The 13,359-nt window shown below is 43.5% G+C and overlaps 1 protein-coding gene across 1 annotated transcript in view; it reads left to right on the top strand.

Annotated features, from left to right (window-relative positions):
• The window catches only part of tusc3 (tumor suppressor candidate 3), a 141,729-nt gene that overhangs the window by 42,316 nt on the left and 86,054 nt on the right, over nucleotides 1–13,359 (top strand). Inside the window, exons 3-4 of the mRNA XM_017686208.2 lie at nucleotides 4,818–4,935; nucleotides 11,710–11,850. Of these exons, the coding sequence (XP_017541697.1) occupies nucleotides 4,818–4,935; nucleotides 11,710–11,850 (259 nt within the window). The remainder of the gene's footprint in view (nucleotides 1–4,817; nucleotides 4,936–11,709; nucleotides 11,851–13,359) is intronic.

Raw genomic sequence — 13,359 nt, forward strand, 5'->3', positions numbered from 1 at the left:
CTAGCTGTCTTCACTAGGTAAAGCTTCTCTAACTAGCAGTCTTCACTAGGCAAAGCTTCACTAACTAGCAGTCTTCACTAGGTAAAGCTTCTCTGACTAGCAGTCTTCACTAGGCAAAGCTGCAGTAACTAGTAGTCTTCACTACGTAAAGCTTCTCTAACTAGCAGTCTTCACTAGGTAAAGCTTATCTAACTAGCAGTCTTCACTAGGTAAAGCTTCTCTAACTAGCAGTCTTCACTAGGTAAAGCTTCTCTAACTAGCAGTCTTCACTAGGTAAGGCTTCTCTAACTAGCAGTCTTCACTAGGTAAAGCTTCACTAACTATCAGTCTTCACTAGGTAAAGCTTCACTAACTAGCTGTCTTCACTAGGTAAAGCTTCTCTAACTAGCAGGCTTCACTAACTAGCAGTCTTCACTATGTAAAGCTTCTCTAACTAGCAGTCTTCACTAGGGAAAGCTTCTCTAACTAGCAGTCTTCACTAGGCAAAGCTTCACTAACTAGCAGTCTTCACTAGGTAAAGCTTCTCTAACTAGCAATCTTCACTAGGTAAAGCTTCTCTAACTAGCAGTCTTCACTAGGCAAAGCTTCACTAACTAGCAGTCTTCACTAGGCAAAGCTTCACTAACTAGCAGTCTTCGCTAGGTAAAGCTTCTCTGACTAGCAGTCTTCACTAGGCAAAGCTTCACTAACTAGCAGTCTTCACTAGGTAAAGCTTCACTAACTAGCTGTCTTCACTAGGTAAAGCTTCTCTGACTAGCAGTCTTCACTAGGCAAAGCTTCACTAACTAGCAGTCTTCACTAGGTAAAGCTTCACTAACTAGCTGTCTTCACTAGGTAAAGCTTCTCTAACTAGCAGGCTTCACTAACTAGCAGTCTTCACTAGGCAAAGCTTCCCTAACTAGCAGTTTTCACTAGGTAAAGCTTCACTAACTAGCTGTCTTCACTAGGTAAAGCTTCTCTAACTAGCAGTCTTCACTAGGTAAGGCTTCACTAACTAGCAGTCTTCACTAGGTAAAGCTTCTCTAACTAGCAATCTTCACTAGGTAAAGCTTCACTAACTAGCTGTCTTCACTAGGTAAAGCTTCACTAACTGCAAGTTTTCACTAGGCAAAGCTTCTCTAACTAGCAGTCTTCACTAGGTAAAGCTTCTCTGACTAGCAGTCTTCACTAGGCAAAGCTGCAGTAACTAGTAGTCTTCACTACGTAAAGCTTCTCTAACTAGTAGTCTTCACTAGGTAAAGCTTCACTAACTAGCAGTCTTCACTAGGTAAAGCTTCTCTAACTAGCAGTCTTCACTAGGTAAAGCTTCTCTATCAGTCTTCACTAGGTAAAGCTTCTCTAACTAGCAGGCTTCACTAACTAGCAGTCTTCACTAGGCAAAGCTTCACTAACTAGCAGTTTTCACTAGGTAAAGCTTCTCTAACTAGCAGTCTTCACTATGTAAAGCTTCTTTAACTAGCAGTCTTCACTAGGTAAAGCTTCTCTAACTAGCAGTCTTCACTAGGCAAAGCTTCACTAACTAGCAGTCTTCACTAGGTAAAGCTTCACTAACTAGCTGTCTTCACTAGGTAAAGCTTCTCTAACTAGCAGTCTTCACTATGTAAAGCTTCTTTAACTAGCAGTCTTCACTAGGTAAAGCTTCTCTAACTAGCAGTCTTCACTAGGCAAAGCTTCACTAACTAGCAGTCTTCACTAGGTAAAGCTTCTCTAACTAGCAATCTTCACTAGGTAAAGCTTCACTAACTAGCTGTCTTCACTCGGTAAAGCTTCACTAACTAGCAGTTTTCACTAGGCAAAGCTTCTCTAACTAGCTGTCTTCACTAGGTAAAGCTTCTCTAACTAGCAGTCTTCACTAGGTAAGGCTTCACTAACTAGCAGTCTTCACTAGGTAAAGCTTCTCTAACTAGCAGTCTTCACTAGGTAAAGCTTCACTAACTAGCAGTTTTCACTAGGCAAAGCTTCTCTAACTAGCAGTCTTCACTAGGTAAAGCTTCACTAACTAGCAGGTTTCACTAGGTAAAGCTTCACTAACTAGCTGTCTTCACTAGGTAAAGCTTCTCTAACTAGCAGTCTTCACTAGGCAAAGCTTCACTAACTAGCAGTCTTCACTAGGTAAAGCTTCTCTAACTAGCAATCTTCACTAGGTAAAGCTTCACTAACTAGCTGTCTTCACTAGGTAAAGCTTCACTAACTAGCAGTCTTCACTAGGCAAAGCTTCACTAACTAGCAGTCTTCACTAGGTAAAGCTTCTCTGACTAGCAGTCTTCACTAGGCAAAGCTGCAGTAACTAGTAGTCTTCACTACGTAAAGCTGCAGTAACTAGTAGTCTTCACTACGTAAAGCTTCTCTAACTAGCAGTCTTCACTAGGTAAAGCTTCACTAACTAGCAGTCTTCACTAGGTAAAGCTTCTCTATCAGTCTTCACTGGGTAAAGCTTCTCTAACTAGCAGTCTTCACTAGGTAAAGCTTTTCTAACTATCAGTCTTCACTAGGTAAAGCTTCTCTAACTAGCAGTCTTCACTAGGTAAAGCTTTTCTAACTATCAGTCTTCACTGGGTAAAGCTTCTCTAACTAGCAGTCTTCACTAGGTAAAGCTTTTCTAACTATCAGTCTTCACTAGGTAAAGCTTCTCTAACTAGCAGTCTTCACTAGGTAAAGCTTTTCTAACTATCAGTCTTCACTGGGTAAAGCTTCTCTAACTAGCAGTCTTCACTAGGTAAAGCTTTTCTAACTATCAGTCTTCACTAGGTAAAGCTTCTCTAGCTAGCAGTCTTCACTAGGTAAAGCTTCTCTAACTAGCAGTCTTCAATACCCAAAACGTCATAAGCAAGCCACACTGTCAGTGTGAAAGGTTGTGTTGTAGGACTGCAGTTGACTGACCAGCTAATTTAGTCTGCTGTCGTCTTCAGTTGTGTTCATATGTGGTGACTGTGAAGGCTGTAACATATGATCAGACTGCTCAGTGACCCGTGGTGGCCTGTTGGAGACCACTCTTCTCAGGACAGACTCGTTTATCAGAGGATAAAGGTGATAGAATAACTGTAATCATCTGCAGTGACTCCTTCCTCCAAGAGGATAAGTGGACCCAAACATTGCCAGCAAAAAGCCCACCCAGGCGTAACAGAACCACCGGACCCCCTCGCTTTGAAGGTCCATCATTCAGGCCTGTACTGTTCTTGTGTACGCTGCAAATGCTCTGTCTCGTATGTGGAGAATCTGGTGAAGGATGACTCCCCTGATCAGAGCTGTGCTGACGATTTTACACCACTGACCTCTCACTGGGTCATTGGTCTTTGTAATGAGGGGTTTATACACTGCGGCTCTGCTGTAATATCGCTGTGAAGCTGTGGATGGACGGATCTCGCTGATGTGTTTGAGTGATCTGGAAACTCAAACCTAAAAGGAGTGGAATTCCAGTAACTCAACCACAGCTGAGGCCAAAACATTGGCAAAGTGAAGGAAAAATGCTGGACTATAAGTGTGATGTGGACGAACCGCGTCTAGCCATTTCTGGAGCCTTTGTTGTTTGTTTGTTTGTTTTTGACTGTTGTCAGAGTAACGAGCAGAAGGATGTCAGCCGTTTCGTCTCTTCACAGAAGGACAGATAATTAGCCACATTTCTTTTTCTCTCTCTCTCTCTCTCTTCTCTTGCTCTCTGTCTCTCTGTCTCTCTCGCTCTCTGTCTGTCTGACTGTCTGTCTTTGTTTCTCTCTCTGATTTTCTCTGCTGTCTTCCAGAGCAGCTTGGCTATTAATTAAAAATCATTCATTTTTTCAAAATTGCAGCTAATGATATTCTCGCTCTCTCTCGCTCTCTCTCGCTCTCTCTCGCTCTCTCTCGCTCTCTCTCGCTCTCTCTCTCTCTCCTCGCTCTCTCTCTCTCTCGCTCTCTCTCTCTCTCCTCGCTCTCTCTCTCTCCTCGCTCTCTCTCGCGCTCTCTCTCTCTCTCGCTCTCTCTCGCTCTCTCTCGCTCTCTCTCTCTCTCCTCGCTCTCTCTCCTCGCTCTCTCTCGCGCTCTCGCTCTCTCTCGCTCTCTCTCTCTCTCGCTCTCTCTCTCTCTCCTCGCTCTCTCTCTCTCTCGCTCTCTCTCTCTCTCCTCGCTCTCTCTCTCTCCTCGCTCTCTCTCTCTCTCGCTCTCTCTCTCTCTCCTCGCTCTCTCTCTCTCTCTCTCTCTCTCTCTCTCTCTCGCTCTCTCTCTCTCTCCTCGCTCTCTCTCTCTCCTCGCTCTCTCTCTCTCCTCGCTCTCTCTCGCGCTCTCTCTCGCGCTCTCTCTCTCTCTCGCTCACTCTCGCTCTCCTCGCTCTCTCTCTCCTCGCTCTCTCTCGCGCTCTCTCTCTCTCTCGCTCTCTCTCGCTCTCTCTCGCTCTCTCTCTCTCTCCTCGCTCTCTCTCGCGCTCTCGCTCTCTCTCGCTCTCTCTCTCGCTCTCTCTCTCTCTCCTCGCTCTCTCTCTCTCTCGCTCTCTCTCTCTCTCCTCGCTCTCTCTCTCTCTCCTCGCTCTCTCTCTCTCCTCGCTCTCTCTCTCTCTCGCTCTCTCTCTCTCTCCTCGCTCTCTCTCTCTCTCTCTCTCCTCGCTCTCTCTCTCTCTCTCTCTCTCTCTCTCTCTCTCTCTCTCTCTCTCTCTCGCTCTCTCTCTCTCCTCGCTCTCTCTCGCGCTCTCTCTCTCTCTCGCTCACTCTCGCTCTCCTCGCTCTCTCTCTCCTCGCTCTCTCTTGTGCTCTCTCTCTCTCCTCGCTCTCTCTCGTGCGCTCTCTCTCTCCTCGCTCTCTCGCTCTCTCTCTCTCGCTCTCTCTCTCTCTCTCTCTCTCTCTCTCTCTCAGGCAAGCGAATGAGGAGTATCAGGTCTTGGCTAACTCGTGGCGTTACTCATCCGCCTTCTCCAACAAGCTCTTCTTTACGGTTGTCGACTATGACGAGGGTGCCGATGTTTTTCAGCAGGTGACTCTTCCTCTACTTCTCTCTCACCCTCTCTCTCATATGCTCTGTGTTTAAGCCCCTCCAACCATCTGCCCCTAGCAGAGTACAACTGAATGTGCAGAGAGGGTATGCACTTCACTGGCTGAAACTTCACTCGCAAAAACTTCACTGGCTTAAACTTCCCTCGCAAAAACTTCACTGGCTAAAACTTCACTCACTAAAACATCAGTAGCTGAAACTTCGCTAGCTGAAACTTCACTAGACAGTAGCCTTCACTGGCTAAAGTTTAAAGCTAATAACTTCACTAGCTGAAACTTTGCTACCTACAACTTCACTGGCTAAAACTTAACTTAAACTTTACTAGCTAAAACGTCACTAGTTACATCTTCACTGGCTAAAACTTCACTAGCTAAAACTTCAGTAGTTGAAACTTCGTTGAAACTTCGTTGAAACTTCACTGAAACTTCACTAGCTAAACCTTCACTAGTTGAAACTTCACTAGTTGAAACTTCACTAGTTGAAACTTCACTAGTTGAAACTTCACTAGCTGAAACTTCACTAGTTGAAACTTCACTAGTTGAAACTTCACTAGCTGAAACTTCACTAGCTGAAACTTCACTAGCTGAAACTTCACTAGCTGAAACTTCGTTGAAACTTCACTAGCTAAAACTTCACTATCTGAAACTTCACTAGCTGAAACTTCACTAGCTGAAACTTCACTAGTTGAAACTTCACTAGCTGAAACTTCACTAGCTGAAACTTCACTAGCTGAAACTTCACTAGCTAAAACTTCACTAGTTGAAACTTCACTAGCTGAAACTTCACTAGTTGAAACTTCACTAGTTGAAACTTCACTAGCTGAAACTTCACTAGCTAAAACTTCACTATCTGAAACTTCACTAGCTGAAACTTCACTAGCTGAAACTTCACTAGCTGAACCTTCGTTGAAACTTCACTAGCTGAAACTTCACTAGCTGAAACTTCACTAGCTGAAACTTCACTAGCTGAAACTTCACTAGCTGAAACTTCACTAGCTAAAACTTCACTAGTTGAAACTTTGTTGAAACTTCACTGAAACTTCACTAGCTAAAACTTCATTAGATTGTTCACTAGACATTTCTAACACTGATCACTTTAAGAGCTAATTTTAAGGAATACAGAGGACTGTCCAGCTAATTTGATCAGTGGCTGTATCTGAGCTTAGTCAGCTGACCTGATCAGCCTTCTGACAAGCAAGCAAAGGACTTTTGTCCTACAATTAAGTGACCAGTGAGTGTCCCACAGAGGCGTTTGACCGATTGCAGACAGAATTCTTCAAAAGTGCCTATTTTCAGTCTTTCTGACAGACCACCTGACAGATATCGGACCACCCACAAACACAGTCGGCCTCACGTTCACGTTTCAGCTCTAATTTTCTCTGTCTGTTTCTTTCTGGCTGCGACTGCATTAGGAGGTGCGTTTTAACCTGAATTACATTTCAGAAAGTGACACCACTAATCAAATACAGTCCAGCCTTTCTGTAATGAAACATGTCGGTTCTACTGCAGAACACAGAGGAAAATCCAGACGGAGTCAGAAAGAGAATGCAGAGCGCATGGAAGAAGCTAATGAAACATCACGTTGTGAAGACTTTACAGATATATTCTTTAGGCTTGTCATTCTCTTCAGGAGGACTTTGTTAGATGGCAAGTCTTGAAGGTATCCTCTTCAGAGACACTCTTTAGAGCAGGGGTCTCAAACCGGACCCTGAGACGATGTTATATGTACAGCTTGGCCTTAAATTTGACGTTTAGATCTTTTTCCACCAGATGCTGTGACTTGTATCTAACATAAGCTGTAAGACTCAGCTCATATTGATGATTTCATCGATTGCGTTTACATGCACTTAATTATCTGACAACTGTAGAAAATCAGATTTGGTCAGTAATCCAATCAGATCATTGGGAAACTCCGGGTCTACATGAGTCAGACAGTAATCAGATTTGTGCTTTGCAACCAGCCAATAAACCCGGAGAAGAAGACGTGGCGTAAACGTAACGTGAAACTCAAACTTCAGACTGCGGCTTTTTTAAAAAAAACATTGCCCTGCTTTACCTGAAAATACGAACATGCATCATCCAGAAGGTGAAGAGTCTTTAAATCCTTCATTTAGTCAACCATGCATTTGGTTCCACCGTCGCTCCAAAAGTGCTGCCCGCTTCCTTCCAGTACCGTCGTCTGTTTTCTCACATGCACTGAGAAATCTGATTACTGAGCTGAAACGCAGCCTCGTTGTCAGAATTCTTAATCGGATTTCTGGAGCGTGCTCTGCTCTAAGAAATCGAAGTGTGCATTGGGTGCATGTAAACACACTCGCCGTTTAAAGTAGGGCAGTGGTTGGTTGGTGTAGTGGGTACCACCTCGGCCTTCAATTGAGGTTCAGTCCCCACCTCACCCTACACTACACCAATAAGAGTCCTTGGGCCAGACTCCTAACACCACCTTCGCCTGCCTGTATAAAATGATCAAAATTGTAAGTGCACTGGATATAAGGACGTCTGCCAAATGCCGAAAATGTACGAACGGTTTGGGGAAAATACCGAATTGCGATTTTTGCGACTTTTAAAGCATTTTTAATTGCAATTGTTTTCTGTAAATTAAGGCTCAGATTTGTCTGCGTTTTCTAGCTTGAGGCTTCAACCTGAATCTAATGAGCCAGACAGCCAGTAAGCTGTGGTTGTGAAGTTACAATATGGGTGTAGTTGTCTCTGATTGGTCTAACTCCTCTACAGGCACTTCATAAGCTCAGTGTTATTAGGTTAAATTCCCACAGCTTAAAATGTCTTAGATTACATTCAAAAAGAATAATAATGAATCTCTCAGCTCTCGTTGATTTATTTGTGCAATGCATGCTGGGTATTGTAGTGAAAAACACTGAATGTGTCAAACCAGCGAGGCTGAGGGATTCCGTGCAATGATGCACAACATGGGAAATTCCCTTTGAATGCTGGTTTTAAGCTAATTTCCAGAAATCCCACACTCTTAAAGGCGGTTTTTTGAGGGTTCTGAAGTAGAGGTGGTACTGTAAAGAACCATTGCATTAATTGGTTGGTTGGTGTAGTGGTTAACACCTCTGCCTTCTACGCTGTAGACTGGGGTTCAATCCCCCACCAAGGCAAACACCCTACACTACACCAATAAGGGTCCTTGGGCAAGACTCCTAACACCACCTTGGCCTCCCTGTGTAAAATGATCAAATTGTAAGTCGCTCTGGATAAGAGCGTCAGCCGAATGCCGTAAATGTAAATGTAAATTGGTTGTTTGCTTGGTGAAATGTTTTTTTTTTTCCCAGATTGATAGAAAAAGTTCTGTAAATGGTTCTGTGTAGAACCGTTTAGAAAAGGGTTATATAAAGCACCAAAAAGAATTGTTCTGTTGTTACAAGCTTGACATTGTAATAATAGCAGAAAACCCCTTTTTGGTGCTATATAGAACCCTTTTCTGAAAGGTTCTATGTAGACCCATCTACAGAGGATTCTCTGTGAATCTGAAGAACCCTTTCACGAAGCAAAGATGCCTTTACTCATTCTGCATAGAACCATTTTTTTTACTAAAGAACCCTTTGATGAACCATCTTTTTAAAGAGCACAGTATACAGAAATTCTAGACTCTTAAAGACGGTTCTTCTAAGGTTTTCTTTAAAGGCACTGGTTCTATTTAAAACCATGAGTTCCGTGTAGAACCCTTCCAATAAATGGTTCTTTGCATGGTGAAATGGGTAATCAGAATAATGGAGTGTGTATTGGAGCACCTTAAAGGGTTCCTCTGTAGTTACGATGTCAAGCTGTAACAATAGAAGAGTCCTGTTTGGTGCTATAGAACCCCTCACTCTGTCACTCTGAAGAACCATTTCGTCATGCAAAGAACATAAGCATGAAATGCTTACATAGAACTCATGATTCTAGATGGAGCCATCAAGAACCCTTGAAGAACCGTCTTTTTAAAGAGCACAGTATACAGAAATCCTAGACTCTCAAAGATGGTTCTTCAAAGGTTCTTTATTAAAGGCAGTGGTTCTATTTAAAACCATGAGTTCTGTATAGAACCATTTGCATGGTAAAAATCAGATTGATGAAGAATGTGTTGTGTATGGTTCTATATAACACCAAAAAGGGTTCTTCCTTGGGTACGATATCAAGTTGTAACAGTAGAAGAACCTTTTTTCGGCCCAATAGAACCCGCACTCTGTCACTTTGAAGAACAGTATACGCGTGAAATGGTTCTACATAAAACTCATGTTTGTAGACAGAACCGTTGTATTTAGTGAAGAACCCTTGAAGAACCTTTAGTGTGTAGCTGGTTTTCTAGTGGATATACGACGTGTGCCTGCACATCACGTAGCGACACCGTCGGAGGGTGGAAAGGTCAGTTACTGCCCAACTCTTCTCCACCACGGTTGCGCTGTCACCACAGATGTTTGACCATTGGCGGCTGCCCTGAGGGCATTCAGGCAGTCTCCATCCAGTAGCCGAACTCAGTTTCCTCCTTAAGGCAGAGTTTTGCTGAGAATTGATGCAACTCCGTTCATTTGCATGCTAATAAACAGTGATGTGAGCAGAGCAGGTTATTACGGTTCTCCCCCAGGTTCTCTTTCTAAAGAAGGAACCGGCTCCTGACTGACAGTCGCACCATCACACACCACCAACCAAATGATATGCAATTATGCGCCTTATATGCAGAGCAGTTTGGCAGCGTTTTGCATTTTCTCTCCCTTTTTTTTGTCTTTTTGCATCTCTCTGTCTCTCACTCTCTCACTCTCTCACTCGCTCTTTCTCACTCTATCACTCTCTTACTCGCTCTCTCTCTCACTCTCACTCTCACACTATGTCTGTCTCTCTCTGTCTCTCTCTCTCACTCTGTCTCTCTCTCACTCTGTCTCTCTCTCACTCTGTCTCTCTCTCTCACTCTGTCTCTCTCTCTCACTGTCTCTCTCTCACTCTGTGTCTCTCTCTCACTGTCTCTCTCACTCTCTCTCTCACTCTGTCTCTCACACTCTCTGTCTCTCACACTCTCTCTCACTCTCTCTGTCTCTCTCATCCTCTCTCACTGTCTCTTTCTCACCCTCTGTCTTTGTTCTCTCTCTCGCTGTCTCTCTTCTTCTCTCACTCAGTCTCTGTCTCTCACTCTCACTTTCTCTCTCACTCTCTCTCACCCTCTCTGTTCTCTCATTCTCTCTCTCTATGTATTTCTCTCACTCTCTCTCACTCTCTCACTTTTTCTCTCACACTCTCTGTTCTCTTCTTCTCTTTCTCTCCCTCCCTCTCTCTCTCTCCCTCCCTCTCTCTCTCTCTCTCTCTCTCTCTCTCTCTCTCACTCTGTCTGTCTGTCTGTTCAGATAGTTGTAGGTCTGCTTCTGTAGACTCAATGAAACTTAAACACTGGAATGAACACTGAAGCTTCCTTTGTTCCTGCACTAATCACTCCTGTCATCTCTGTCTAGATAAAGAGAGAGAGAGAGAGAGGGGAGCAGGAAAACATGAGAGAGAAAACAGAACCAGTCAAAAAAAGAGAGGGGGAGAGAGTGAAAGAGAGAAAACAATGAGAATAATGTAGAATAATGGTTAATAGAGTAGAATAGAGTAGAATAATGGGGGGAGAGAGAGAGAGAGAGAGAGAGAGAGAGAGAGAGAGAGAGAGAGAGAAGGTTAATGAGTATTCAGAATGAGGAGCTGGTCATTAATACTGTTCTCAGAGGAGAGCCATGTTTAGAGACAGAGAGGGAGTGTGTGTGTGTGTGTGTGTGTGTGTGTGTGTGTGTGTACAGAATCACAAACACACACACACTGCTCCCTCCTTTTTTAGTTTCTGTCACTCTATTTCTTCTTTGTCATGACGGCCTTTCATCTCTCGCTCCTCCTGTCTGAAAAAGAAAAAAAACATAAATAACTAAATGAGTGAAGTCTTGTAGAAACACAGTTCGCTCTCTGGCAGTGACGCTGATGAGATTACAGTAAAAACCTCCTGTAATAATCCTGGTTAAAAAACGGGGGGAAGCTTCCTTTCATTTTCTGATTGACACCCATTCAGTGGTGTTGAGGTCTGGACTCTGGGGTGGTCAGTCCATCGTTCAGCTTCTTTGTTTGATGTGTCCGTCTCCTTTTCTCAGTGAGGTTCTTCTTGATCAGCTACACATCATTTCAGACCCACAGCGCTGAGTGGTCTTCTCACAGTGGAAGGATGGACAGAAACAGCTGTGTACTGTTTATCTGATGGCAGCGGTTTTGTGGTCTAGCAGCTCTTCCAGGTGGTTGTTAGGAGCCCCATTTTCTCTGTAGGTCTTGGAAACTCTTTTCTGTTGAAAACCGTTGTGTGTGTGTGTTCTTCTGTTGTTTACAGTTGTACAAATTACAGTACATTTACTGTAAAAAGACTGAGCTTTGGTTTTATAATTAAATGAAATAATATTGTGTTTCTTTCTTTCTTTCTTTCTTTCTTTCTCTCCCTCTATTTCTTTTCCTCTTTCACTCTCTTATATGACCTCTTTCTGTTTATTCTCCATGTCTTTCTTTCACTTTTCTTTTTTCCTTTCTCTCTTTTCTCTTGCTCTCTCATTCCTGCTCACTCTCTCATTCTCTTTCTGTTTGTCTTTCTCTTTTATTTTTCTCCTTTCTCTTCCTGTCTCTCATTCTTGTTGTCCTTCTATCTCATTTTGTCTTTTTCTTTATATTTTTCTCTTTGTTTCTCTCTCTCTCTCTCTCTCTCTCTCTCTCTCTCTCTCTCTCTCTCTCTCTCTCTCTCTCTCTCCCCCATCTCCAGTTGAATATGAACTCCGCTCCGACCTTCATGCATTTTCCTGCTAAAGGGAAGCCGAAGAGAGCCGACACCTTCGACCTGCAGCGAATTGGCTTTGCTTCTGAGCAGCTGGCCAAGTGGATCGCTGACCGCACTGACGTCCAGGTAAATGTCCATCCAGTATGTACTCAATCACAGCAACTTTACTGCAGACACTGTCAGCAGTCATTATGTAGACATTTAACTCTGATTACAGTGATAGTGCTGCATTAATGTCCTGCTTTAGAGCTGATCTGAGCTCATCTGATGGAAGCCACACCCTTTTGGCTCCTGCTTGCCGTCGGCGTCATGTGTTGAGTCCAGTGCGAACGTTTGCAAACTCCTGGTCAAATTACATGTTTTGTAGATTTTCAAAATAAAAATAACTGATGCAGAGAAAACACTCAAAAATGACCGATTTTAGAAACGTTAAGTGCACATGTCTATAAAAGAGGGAGAGAGAGATGGACAGATGGATAGATAGATGACTAGCAAACTTAGCTTTGAACACAATATCTTTCGTTAATAGAAAATCTGAGTTTCAGTAGTCATTCAGATTCAATGCTGGAAAGACCCCTGAAGACCACTGAACTTAGTCCGTTTGAGATGACTTCCTTTGTGACATAGCGCATTATCAAGCTAGAAGTAGGCGGTAGAAGATGGAAAATTGTGGGCGTGAAGGGATGCATGTGGTCAGCAGCAATACTCAAATGGGCTGTGGTAGTCAAGCAGTAATTGATTTTAATTGGACCCAATTAAAACCCATTTTAATGGACCCAAAGTATGCTAATTACACCATTACACCACCTCCACCAGCCTGGACTGTTCACACAAGAGAGAATAGGTCCATGGGTTCATGCTGTTGGTGCCAAATTCTGACCATCTGTGAGCCTCAGCTGAAATCGAGATTCACCAGACCAGGCTACATTTATAGTCTTCAACTGTCCAGTCTTGGTCATTTTACACCAACTGCAGCCTCAGCTTCTGTTCTTGGCTGACAGGAGTGGAAACAGATGTGGTGTTCTGCTGTTGTAGCCCATCCACCTCCAGGTTCGATGTGTTGTGCAGTATGAGACGCTTTTCTGCTCACCACAATTGTATAGAGTGGTTATCTGAGCTACCGTAGCCTTTCTGTCAGCTTCAACCAGTCTGGCCATTCTCCACTGACCTCTCATCAACAAGGCATTTCTGGCAGAACTGCTGCTCACTGGATGCTTCTTTATTGGACCACCAGTCTGTAGAGACTGCTGTGGGTGAAAATCTCAGGAGATCAGCAATTTTAGAAAAACTCAAACCAGCCCATCTGGCACCAGCAACCATTGGATGAGGTGGTAAACAAGAATGTGCTCATGTGTGCTTATACACCGAGACAGTCAAGGGCAACAAAAGACCCTCAAACCGTGTGGGCTAGTTTGGGCATGTGGATCCTCTCAGTAACCAGACAGAACGAAGAGGGTCTGATGATATCTGTGCATTAAAAACACACACATCTGTCATTTCTAGTCCAGTTTCATTTGATAGAGTCATCAAACTCGTATTAAAACTCTGCTAGTAATGTACTAGAACTTACTTAATTTGCCTCGTTTTGATTGGAAACAAAATGGTTAACCTTTTGAAATGCCCAAAGAAAAACTG

Source organism: Pygocentrus nattereri, chromosome 22 (assembly GCF_015220715.1).
Source record: "Pygocentrus nattereri isolate fPygNat1 chromosome 22, fPygNat1.pri, whole genome shotgun sequence".
In the NCBI taxonomy this organism is placed as follows: domain Eukaryota; kingdom Metazoa; phylum Chordata; class Actinopteri; order Characiformes; family Serrasalmidae; genus Pygocentrus; species Pygocentrus nattereri.